The sequence below is a fragment of the Chelonus insularis genome, unplaced genomic scaffold (genome assembly GCF_013357705.1).
Source record: "Chelonus insularis isolate UGA/USDA-ARS -01 unplaced genomic scaffold, ASM1335770v1 contig_150_pilon, whole genome shotgun sequence".
Lineage (NCBI taxonomy): Eukaryota > Metazoa > Arthropoda > Insecta > Hymenoptera > Braconidae > Chelonus > Chelonus insularis.
The window spans coordinates 1,429,984-1,442,515 of NW_023276392.1; the positions used below are offsets into that span (position 1 = coordinate 1,429,984).

The following is a 12,532-nucleotide window of genomic DNA, read 5'->3' on the forward strand; positions in this document are numbered from 1 at the left end:
AATTCTTTGTATAGTCACTCAACATGTATTTGAACTAGAGATGTGATAAGAGTACTAAAAAGTCGAGAAAGTATACGGATGATTCGACTTTCCCTCTCACTGTAACCAACCATTGTCCACTTCTATTGTTTTTATGTCTTAAAAACAAAACATGCGTATTTAATTGAAGTTTTACTTAATGGCTATGTTTAGATTTCTTAGACCATCAAGAAATAACCATATGATATTTTTTGAATAAATATCACTTTACGTGTATTGGGGCTAAACCTACGCAATAGCATTAAAAAGATAAATATGTTGATGCACGATAATTCATTGAGATTTGCATTAAAGAATAAACCTGATTTCACCATAGCTTGTCTGACTACTGCATGCTGTTTTTCATGAGCATTGCTGAAATAAATTGAACTTGAACAACTTGAAATAATAAAATTTATATTTGCTTTATTATTAGAAGCAAATCATTTATTATTGATACAAATTATTTGCAATTTTTTTCTCAATTACGTCAATAAATTCTATAACAATATCGTTTATTCGATAAATCAATCATGAAGTTCAAAAATGGTAAAATTGTCATTTATTCGACTGCATTGATTGCTTTTGACAATTTAAACTTTTCAAACCGATATTGTTTATCGTTGGAATAGTAGAGTTTTATTTGATCATTTCTCATGCTGCCATATCAACAGAAGAATAAGATTACTCTGAAGATAAGTTTTCGACTGACAATAAATGATACAACATTACCGACATCATTTTGACTACAAGCTTCAATTGTCGCTAATGTATTCAAATTTATTTTCTGTCTTCATACTTCTGCAGATCTCCATGGAGATCTTATTTTCTACACATGTACCGCTGTGATATGCTGCATTTCATCATATTCATTGTTGTACTGTTACCCTGTAATATTTAACAACATTATTGTGGTATACAAAACCTTCATGATTACTATTCGTTATTATATTATGCTGCTTTATTGATTATTAAAAGTGATTTGCATTATTTTTCTGACTAGAAAATAGATTGCAATCATGTTTTCATTGAGTTAGATGTGTCAACTTTTTCTTCCTTCAGTAAAATAGTGTCTAATGTCCTCTGACATTATCAGGTGTAAGACCTTTTGCTATGATATCTTCAATATTACCTAACAAACTAAATAAAAAATATATTTGAATTAGCACTGAATATTCACTTTTTTCTGAAGTAAACTAAAGTTCCAATGACACTAATAGTATAAAGAATTAATTTTTTGATACACGATTAACTGTACTGATATTAATTTTTTCTCTCTATTACTGCTTTTCTAAACACATCTTTTATTTTATATTATTCTGATTTATTGTTCAATCTAATTGGAATTCTTACTTTCTCAATGATTGACTCAAATTTTATTGAAAGAGTGAATATCAATGGGAAAATTTCAAGGTTTTAATATACATAAACTTGGTTTCTCTTTTAGTCAAACTATAATTAATTCTTATGAGGAAATGACAATAACAAACACAAGAAATATTATTGATGTTTTTTATTTTTATTATTCATATTTTTTATGTGCATGACTTCATTACATGAAAATGATAAATGAATGATATGAGCAACAATGCATAAAGAAGAAATTAAAATTATCAGTTCCAGGCTAAGAAAAGAAAGGATCAATCAATTTTTTGATCCTGATTTATCAAGTGGATAGTGAAAAATCCACTACATAGTCAGACTTTTATTGAAAAATTAAAGGAATCTTCTAATCCTTTATTTAATAAACAATATGATAACCATGTTGTTCAATAGAGTAGCTGGCAGGAAGAGCAGCAAGTCCAGGATAAGGATACTAAAAATCACAATAACAAGAATAAATTAAACAATTATTCAAATAACAAAGCTAAGAATTTAAACTTAAGTACTTACAGATGCTAAAACTTGTGGTGCTGCAGCATAAGCAACAGGAGCAACGAAAGAAGTAGCAACTGGAGTTAATTTGGCAGTGGAAGCTGGAGTCTTTACAAGAGGAAGATCAGCGATGAAGAGTTGTTTTGGAGTTGGAACAGGTGCTGGAGGAGCTGGCTCAGCAGCATGTTGAATTGGAGCACTTTGGATTGGAGCAGCACTAGCAGGAGCAGGTGGTTGGTCATTAATTTCATGTTGAACAGCTTCAGGAGCTTGTGGAATTGGAGCGGAAGTTTCGTGAGCTGGTGCTGGAGCCGCATGAGGCGCAGCCTCAGCATGAGATTTTAGATCTTCTGCTGGAGCACTGGTGGCAACTCCAATCAAAACGGCGAGAGCAATCTAAAATGAATATAAAATCATCGCACATGAAATTTATTTATTTATTCAAACTGATCAGAAATGACTAGATAATATTTAAATAAAATCACTGGAATAGAATATCGTATTAGAATAATACTCACGTATTTGAACATGTTGAGTGAAGAAAGTGAATGAACTTGCTGCAGAAGAGCTTTCGTTATTCTGTGCTAGGATTCTCAGTGCCAGCTACTTATAGAGGCGAGAGCATGTACTTGATAAAAAAAACTCGTCTCGTCCAATACAAGCATAGTACATGCAGTTGCAATCCTGGCAGGGCCGGCTCTCATAGGTACATTCCAGGATCTTCATCAAGAAAATCCTTCCTCATTTCTACTGGTAAACTTATTAGTTCAAGTCAAGAAATAAATTACTGATAACGTACTAGATCAAGTCTCATTGTCTTATCATTAGAGAATTTTACAACGAAAACATATGCAAACAGATGCTTTTGATATCAGACTCATCAGCAGAAGAGGCCAGGGAACTTGATAGCAAACACGCTTCCCTGACTGCAATTCCTATCGCTTCCAGTAAATTCCTATCTGTATCGTATAAGTGTATATAAGAGAAACACAAACTAGTACTCTCGCTTCCCGATAGTCAAGATACGAGAGGTTGTCGGCCTATAAGGCTACTTTGTCCATCGGCCATTACCCCATTGATTTATGCCTCTGAATAACCAACATATCACTGTACTATAAAATGACCCTAAGTTTGTTCTATTCTTCAAGAAGCATTTGGAAGAGTTTTAAGATGTATCCTTTAATACATGATATTTCCATTTGCCAAGTCAGCATCAAAAAAATAAATAATAATATTATTTTTTAAATCTCATTTATCAATTAATTAAATGTTTTTAGAAACTACTTCATTGATAAATTACACATTAGATTCTTGAAGCAATTAACTTAATTACTCATTTATTTCTCCTGAGCTTTGATTTATGATTATTGTTATCATGGTTTAAAAAGAATATTTAAAAATTAGCATGAATCGATTATTAACAAAAACATGCTCTAATATCTGTAGTATATAAAGTTGATTAAATGGCGTAAAAAGAAAAAAAATCACTTGAAAATGAATATAAAAAATATAACAAAAACATATGTCGTTAGTGGTTGCGTTCATTCACCTGAACCTTGAGGTTCTATGTTACTTGTTATGGATACTTAAGAGTAGTACATAGATTCAGATCCAGATCGCGGGTAGGAAAAGGATAAAGAGAAGGAGAAAAGGAAGAAGAAACAAAGTATATGGAGAGAAGCTGAAGGTTTCCCTTCCTTTCTACGGATAAAGTTATAAAAATAAAATAAAAATTAAGAGTCCTTCAGCTTCAAGGCTTGATCACCTATACGTCTCAACCAAAAGTTTTATGTTCGGTAAATATATCCTGTGCTTTCAATATGTTTGAATATTCCCTCCAATTAACGTCACTGACTTTATGATTTTATATTTTTTTTTCAGTTACTTGTGTGACTATTTACATTAAGGATCTGTTGATATTATTATCATTATTTTGATGGCTTTTAAAGAGCATTGTTCTCCTCTCATTAAAGAAAATTTACGAGGCAAAAACAAAAACAAAGTATTTACATATCATCGATATTTTTCCTCATCGTCGAGGTCGTTGAGTTCAGTAAAAGTGCGTGGAAGGAAGGAAGGGAGAAATTTTTATGAACTCTCAAGTTGTCTTATAATTCTTTGATCCTCCGCAGCAACAAGCCAATGGTATCATAAATGTTTTAAGATGATAATAAATTATCATTATTTTGCATAAAAATCAGTTTCTTGCTACAGTTTTTATTGCAAAGTTCGTGAACTGTAAACAAAAACGTATCGATTTACTTATCCTTCTCTTAAGAAGCTATTGAAAACGTATCTGACGTATTTTCATTATTTGCAATCTTTGTTAAATTGTATTTACTGTCAAACTGCGTCAGATACATTTTTTGTTAATATTTGCGATTTATAAAATTTATTGACGCTATATAAATGCTACTTATTTAGTCAATAAACTTATCAACCATAAGAAAATTCTTCTCCATCGTAAATATAAAATATTCTTTAATTATTGAATCATAATTATTGTATTTTATTTCAAAAGGATGCTTAAATATTAATGAAGTAAATAAAATTCAGAAATTAGGCAGTAAAGTGTATTATTTTATTGAATTAAAAACAGGGTTTTGATGTATATTTTACAAACAAAGAATAAATCAGTTCTGGTTCTTTAACAAACACATTTATAACTCAATTAACCTCTCAGAGACCTGTGAGACTGTTGAATCAAGTTAATGAACAAAAGATGACAAATTGCTATTAATGGCTGTTGTTTGCAGATTTAAATCGGGCTATTGGAGAGTTATTTCCATTGGATGTCTACCAGACTGTAACTGGTGCAGCATAAGCAGCGGAGATGACAGGGGCAGAGTTGTGAACAATGCTTTGTCCATGGCTGGAGATGGTTTTTTCAGCAAGAAGAGCAGGTTGAGCTTCATAGACGATTTTGGCTGCTGGTGCATAGTGTACTGGTGTATAAGTTTCGATGATGGGTGCAGCGGCAACAGTTTTAACAAGTGGTGCACTTGCATGGACAACAGAGTTGCCATGGGATTCAATGGTTTTTTCTCCAATCAAGGTGCTGATCAATGGAGATGTCAAGTATCCTGGGGTTGCAGTTGCAACAGCAACGATAGCAGCGAAAACGAACTGCAAAAAAAAACAAAAATTTATTGATCACCACAGAAAACATTGCAATAAATAGGAATCCAAGATGTTAATAGTTATTGTGGTTTTCATTTTAAGAAGAAAAAAAGTTTTCAGGATAAAAACAATACAAGTCGGTTGTTAAAAGTATAATAGATGTAAAGAGAAAAAAATGAAAGAATCTTCAGTTATATAATGGATTAATTAATAATCATTGTCTGGAGTATGATGAATGAAACTTACAAGTTTGAACATTTTGATAAATTTTCAATGTGTCTGTTATGGTCTCAAGAACCTTCTGACTGACTATTTGAGCCCAGATGTTCACTTTATATACCTTTGTCCACTTCTATTGATCAAAGAAACCTTCAAATGCATTCGAATCTTTTCATAAAAGAGACCGAGAGCAAGAGAGAGAGAGCGGTTGAGAAAAAGATAGAGAATAAGGAAAAGAATCATACGATAGCAAAACCTTCCAACTCTCACAGCTTTTTATCTTCCAATCACAATCCCTTCCGTATGTCAAGAATATATTTGTCATGTTGAAAATCTATACGGTGTCCTTGAAACTCCTGTAAGAGTCGATGTCGAGCATTTACAAAGGATTAAAATTTGCACGAGGTCAATGTAATGATGAATAGCGAAATAATAAAGATGATAGATTTACATTGATTCTAAGGAGCAAGGACATAAGTTTAACGACTCCTTTATATAGTTTTCAAATTATTTCACGTCAAATAATCTGTCTCTAAACATTTTGTCAAACTTTTCAAAGTCCTTAAGCCTTATCTTTACAGAGAAGTAATGTATTTTAAATTGAATATATACAAAAAACTAATTTTCCACTTTGATATTACCATTACAAAGTAGAAAAGTTTTTAAAATTTCTCACAGAGAGTAGGCAAGAAAATTCGATAGATGAATGACTAAAGTTTTTTTATAGATTTTTAATCAAACAAATAAATGGAATATTTTTAAAAAAAATTTCAAGTATGAATTGCAAATATTATTTTTATTGCAATATTTTTTTAAATGAGTTTTAACTCATTCAATCTTCACATTAAATAATATTTTAAAAAATATGCATCAGGATAATACCTATTCATTAATAGGAAGGAACAAATACTGTAATTAAATTAAATAAATAATATATTATTGCGAAAATTTCATCACTTAGGAGATAAATAAGATGAAAATTTATTAGTCACTGTAATCAGCTGTTGTAAAATTGACTCATTTCTTACATCAGCACCAATGTACATATATGTTTCTTCATACATACAACTATCAATTAATTTTGATGGATTAGTCTATGATTTAGTTGGTTTTAGTGTATGATGAAAATATTATTTCCTAAGACCTTTTGACATTTCTACGAGAAAAATTTGTAAAAAAATAATAATGTAAGGTCGACCTTGAAAGTGCCTTACGAAGGTTACGGTGTATTGTAGGAGTCAAAGTACTTTCACCTCCAGCTGATGGGAATTGGTTTCATTCAAGTGTAATAATGTTCTAGCGATCGACGTATTCTATTACGTTCAAGTCGGTCACCATGTCGACTAGCTAATCACATCGATTGAATGTTAAGTATACTAACAACTATATAATAAGTCTCACTGTCTTTCTGTTTAGCTCAAAAACGTGACAAGAATTTTCTACCTTCAAAGTCTTACTCGATTATGTGAATCCACATTCTCTTTTTACTTCATGCAATGCAACAATTGGCCAAGTTTTATATATTTTATTGTATAATTTAAAGTATGTTTTCTCAAACCATGAGACATCATACTAACAACGGGAAACGTTCACTTTTATGTACTTTCTCATGAGAGTGAACTTTGTACTAGCTTTGAATAACACAGTAAAAAAGACAAGGCGAAGATTCTTTTTTACTGTTGCTGCAACATGGTATTGTATTAATTAACAATTGTCTGTCAATCAACTCACTGTGCACTGAAAGTATTGGTTAATATATCAATCGAAATATCATATGTTCATTTGGATAGGTCATGATGGAAAATTTGTTTCAAATGATTATTATCAAAAAAAAGTTGTTACATTAATATTAAATAATAATTAAACACTAGGATGAAATGTTTCAGTGAAAAAAAAACAATATTTTTCCAACAATTAGAACCATTGTTTTTTAATGTATCTGTTATACTAGAATTTTAGGAGATTGCTATCAGAATGATTTGACATTTTTTTATGATGAAATTTATTTTTAGAATATCAATCTATCTTTAGAGAGTCTATTTTTAGAGATAGAAGAAGCAAAGTATTTAATAGATATCTTCCTAACTATCAATTAATATTATTATTGTAATAATTGTCATTAAAAAAACAAGTAACTCCAATTTTACAGATTTATATTTAGAGTTATGAATATGAAATATTTTTTTTAAATCTCAATCATTGATTATTTAAATGTAAAATATTAATATTCAAGTACTTTCAATAATTCTTTTTATATATAATTGTTTCTATTAATTTGAAAAAATTTTTTATTAATAAAAAAATAATTAAAAATAAATTTTAAAATATCACTCTATCATTATGTGATATAATTCCTGTCTAATCAATGAATATTGATAGTTATTTTTATTGTTTATATTTATTTAATTAAAGCAAAGAAATAGGTTTTGAAGACATTTAAAATTTATTAAATTAGAGTGGTAGAAAAGGATAAGTCAAACAAAAATCAAAAATTTCTATTGAATGAATGATGTTTATTATTCAGTACGGATTTGAACAAACATAAATTAGAAAAAGAACGTTGATTGAATAAAAAAGAAGTCTTATTATTGTTGTAGGTGTTGGAGATGTACGTAAGCCAGATGATCTGTCATCACAGTAAATGGATTTATTTGACGAATACGTGTGAGTGAGCAACAAGTGGTGCAGCAGCAACAGCGTGGTGGGCATAGACTGGTGCAGATGCGACGATCGGTGCATGGGCATAAACTGGTGCGTGTGCGACGACTGGTGCAGCGGCGTATGCAACTGGTGCAGCTACGACTGGAGCCTTGTAGGAGGAAGAGATTTTGACAGTGTTGGCGTAGCTGGTTGCAACTGGCACAGATGATGCGACGAAACCTGGTTGAGGTTCAGGTGCAGCCATGGCACAGGCGAAGAGAGCGAGAAGTACGGCGAACTTGTACATGTTGATTGTTTAGTTTATTCTTACTTCGAGACTGAAGATCGAATGATACTTCTAGAGCGTTTGGTTGCTGCTTTTATTCACAAACCAACCCCAGACGTGAATGATATGACCTCTCCCATCACCAAATACTTCCTAGCCCAGTTGCTTTTACCATCCTGCTTTCAAGAATTCTACTTTCGTTTATTTCAACGTTGCAAGCACTACCAAGGACTCTAGACCCTCGATTTCTATTTTTTGTTGTCTGCTATATTGCCAGTAGCCTTTGCTGTATTTTAATACACAATAATATGAATAAATCATATTTCAAAATTGCTGATTTAAAAGAAATATTATGTTTCATTAGTTTATTTTCATTTGTATTAATTTTATAATGACTTGGAAACATATTTTATTTTTACATTCACGTTGCCATAACATGAGGGCACTGTCAAGGCTATATTAACTGGTATATGTCTTACCATAAATGGCTACTCTGCATTTATAATTATGTTTACCAATTTATTTCTATCTTGTGATCTAAATAAAAGTCTCAAGCCCTGATATAGTTGAAAAACTTGTTCCCTATAACGTACGTGAAACAGGAAGTATCTCTTGTAAGCCACACCCTTTTGATGAGAGCCCAGATTTTTTGAAGTTAAAGAAGGATTAAGAAGATAATCAATATTATCGAATAACAACATGTATAGTTATTTGCTCAGTAGCTTAAAATGACTACAAATAGATGACACAAAAGATTGTTACACTTTTTGTGCAACTTTCATTTTTTTTTTCTTTTAATTCAGTAACCCGCTTTCCTTGATAAAAAATTTCTACAAAGAAATACGATATCAAAGAAGGATATCGAGTTATTAAGAAATTGCTAAATAATTTGTTCCAGAATTTGATCCGGATAATAAATAAAAATTAATATTAATAAAGTTAATGTCCTGAAAATGAACCAGTATGAAATTATCATTCTTATGACCGTTATTACATGTAAACACTTCTTTTTTTTTAGCTTCTTCTTAATACAAGGAAATTTTAAGTTGAATAATTAAATTATTGATTAAAGATAAATTAAGTTTATTGAAGAATTTTATTGTCACAATCTATCATTCACTTCAAAATACCTGATTACATTAGAATATATTAATAAAAATTAAGATATCCAGCACAAATAATTCACCTAATACATCACCTGCAATGTATAATATTTTGATTTAAAGCAAACACATCAATTTTCAACCACAAAATAATATTTTTCAATATGTTAATCTATCCAAAATTAGCTTGAAATGATTATGAATAGTCCTTATGTTGAAACCAACAATTTACTAATGATCAATTTAATTTTAATTGCTGTTATTCAAATATCAAATTTATTTATAATTAATCAAATGCTATAGATATAAATATATCCTGTTTTCATAACGTCAATTAATTTCTATACATATCTGATAAAATAATAACATATATAGAAATAAATATGTACAATCTTTAAATACCTTTGGTATTAAATTTCTCACCTTGTTAAAATTCATGAAATCTCCTAATATAATCATTTAATGACGTAATAAACTTATCACACCTATGTTATTTAAATTCATGTGACACATAGCTAATGTATTTACTTAAAATATATAGACACAGTTGATCGAGATACATTTAAATGAAGTCCAAGAGACAACTTGTATTATTAAAGCAAGTAAGATAGAGAAAATTAATTTCTGATGAATCGAGTCAGAAAGTAAGTGGTTGAAGCAGTTGTATGTCAGACTTCCAACTACTGGTCTACTGGTTTCAAATGCAGTATGAGAGCATATTTTTATCAATATATTAATGATTATTATTCAACCCTTGTTGATTATGTTAGATACCTTGGGGTAATCATTTTAAGACTAATTAGTTATCAAGGTCAATTTTCCAGCATCCGGGTATTCTATTCTAATTACAGATATCAGATGTATTCTTGTTACGTGATACAATTGTTACTCGTAACACAAACGCATATGTAATCTACAAATAAGTTGATACTAAGCCTATTATGTCGACAATGTAAATTCGTAATGCTTTAGTTTTACGAAATTACTCGTATAAGCTTGCAGTTTATTTTAGTGTTGCAATTTCTTGTCCATTTGTAATATTGTAATTATGGTAACATTACTCTAAAACTGTCACTGAATTTAAAATAGAATTTATTGTGGTTTTTATTAATAGATGTTATTGTAAATATTTTTTATTAAGTTTGAATAAATAACTATAAGAAGAATATTTGGAGATATTAAAATGATGATCAATTTTTCATGGCAAACAATTTTTTTACATTTCTGTTATTGATGATGATGAAGTAGGATTTTATTTTATATTTGATGGAGTAAAAAAGATTAAAAAATTAATATAATTAATAATAATAAAATTAATGTATTTAATTTACTTGGTTATTTTTTCCCTTTTGTACTTAATATAAAACAATAGTTAGTTTTTATATTAATATTCATAAGTTTTTGTACTTTTTTCTAGATCTCTTTTTTAGAAGAAATTACGTACAGTAGAGTGACCTTTTCAAGTTAATTAAGAGCCGCTTACTTTTACATTTTCAGATCATTATTATCTATTTGATCTTTATAACAATGACTAGACATATATTTTTATATAATTTTGTCATGAATTTTTTTTTGTTCTGATCTAAATTTATACTTTGTTATATTCTTCTTTTTTGGACTGAAATGAACTTGAATGTTGAAAATGATTATTACGATGGGTAAAATTATAACAATTAAATTGATAATGTTACTCAAACTATTGGTCTATAGATAGTTGAAATCAATAAATTGATTGATTTAGAAGTAGACAATTGGTAGCATTTCTTATGCAATTGAATTTAACATGTGTTATGCAAAGCAATCATGTCTTATCTGATATTTTTATTTACCATCACTCCTACAAGTTTTTTGAATTCATTTCTCTCATAGTCAAATGATCACGCAATCAAGTTTGTGCAGGTCAACAAAATTTTTTAGAGCCTTGGCCATGTCAATCTACCAGAGTTTCAACGCAATACTAATATAGAGATTGTCAGACAATATGATCAAAGAGAAAGAGAACTCGTTTTTTCTGCCCTCGATCCTCCCCGGACGAAAAATTTGTTGGACAAAAAGAAGGGATATATTGGTATAAATTGTCTAGATTTTCTACAGTCAAATCACAATTCGATTAACACTATCGAAAGCTATTCAAAACCAATCAACATGTACAAGTTTGTGACTTTGTTCGCCCTCGTGGCCTGTGCCGTTGCTGCACCAGCACCAGGACTCTTGCACTCATCTCCAATCATCGCTCAACCAGCTGTTGCTGTAGCACACAGTGTACCAGTTGCTACCAGCTACGCCAATACCTACAAAGTTGACAACAGTGCAGCTTACATCGCTCAACCAGCCTACACCTACCAGGCTGCTCCAGTGGTTGCTCATGCTCCAGTCCATGTTGCTCACAGTGCTGCCTACTCTGTACACCCAGCTTCATACACTTACGCTCATGCTTCACCAGTTTATCTTCACTAAGAACTTCAATACTCTGTATGATACAAAATTATTCACTGTTTTGATCTAAATGAAATAAAATCTTTTATTTGAAGCATAACTATTGTCTTTGTTATTCTACATCCTACTGCACCAACTCTTTTAGTTTAAGTACAAGCTTTTATTTATTTTATGAAAATAATTTTTTAATTATAACATTGATAATATTAGTTCTTTTGTCTTGGAGATTGAATGAGTTGTTAAATTAATTGATGTTTATGTTGATTAATAATTAACAAGAATTTAATAATTCAATAATTGTGTTTTAAACAAGTAATTGTTGATTTTCTTTTGGACTTGATCTCTTTTATATTAATTTTCATAAAAAAATAATTTCTTTTGATGATATTTCACATAGTTTTATTCACAATATTATGAAAAATATGTTCAATTGATCGTGAAAAAAATTGTTCTTAAAATCTTGATTATTAATTCAATATAATATTTTTAGAATCAACGAGAGGTATATTTCTTGTGGGAGTTGAATTAAAAAATAATCAAAATTTTAATTCTGCAATTCTCATATAGAAGCAGAAGTTCTTTAAAATCTTTTTCATCAAAGCTATCCATTCAAACATCATGAACAAAAGACTAGTAAATATTTATTTCTGGGAAATAAAAATTTACTTAAATTTAAATAAATAAAAACTTGTCATTATTTTCTTTAATTTAAAAAAAAAAAATTTTTTTAAGTATACTTTAGTGAATTTTTACAATCTAAAGCATACGTTAATTATTACTGATTAATTTTATACTTAAAAAAAATTTAATCAATATAAAATTTTATTTTCTGATT

At 29.6% G+C, this 12,532-nt stretch overlaps 3 protein-coding genes across 3 annotated transcripts; 1 reads left to right on the forward strand and 2 right to left on the reverse strand.

Moving 5' to 3' along the window:
* Positions 1-1,691: 1,691 nt before the first annotated feature.
* LOC118063976 (predicted GPI-anchored protein 58) lies at positions 1,692-8,241 on the reverse strand. Its single transcript, XM_035078277.1, has 4 exons — positions 7,883-8,241; positions 4,699-5,019; positions 1,912-2,289; positions 1,692-1,834 (listed from the first exon to the last, which is right to left on the reverse strand). Exons 1-4 carry the CDS (start codon positions 8,177-8,179, stop codon positions 1,760-1,762), a joined length of 1,071 nt encoding a protein of 356 aa, XP_034934168.1. The 5' UTR covers positions 8,180-8,241; the 3' UTR covers positions 1,692-1,759.
* LOC118063853 (uncharacterized) lies at positions 4,453-5,360 on the reverse strand. Its single transcript, XM_035078038.1, has 2 exons — positions 5,260-5,360; positions 4,453-5,019 (listed from the first exon to the last, which is right to left on the reverse strand). The coding sequence occupies exons 1-2, from the start codon at positions 5,269-5,271 to the stop codon at positions 4,690-4,692; spliced, it is 342 nt and encodes a 113-aa protein (XP_034933929.1). The 5' UTR covers positions 5,272-5,360; the 3' UTR covers positions 4,453-4,689.
* Positions 8,242-11,367: 3,126 nt separating the features above from the next.
* LOC118063854 (cuticle protein 38-like) lies at positions 11,368-11,797 on the forward strand. The gene has a single exon (XM_035078039.1). The coding sequence runs from the start codon at positions 11,407-11,409 to the stop codon at positions 11,716-11,718; it is 312 nt and encodes a 103-aa protein (XP_034933930.1). The 5' UTR covers positions 11,368-11,406; the 3' UTR covers positions 11,719-11,797.
* The last annotated feature ends 735 nt before the right edge of the window (positions 11,798-12,532 follow it).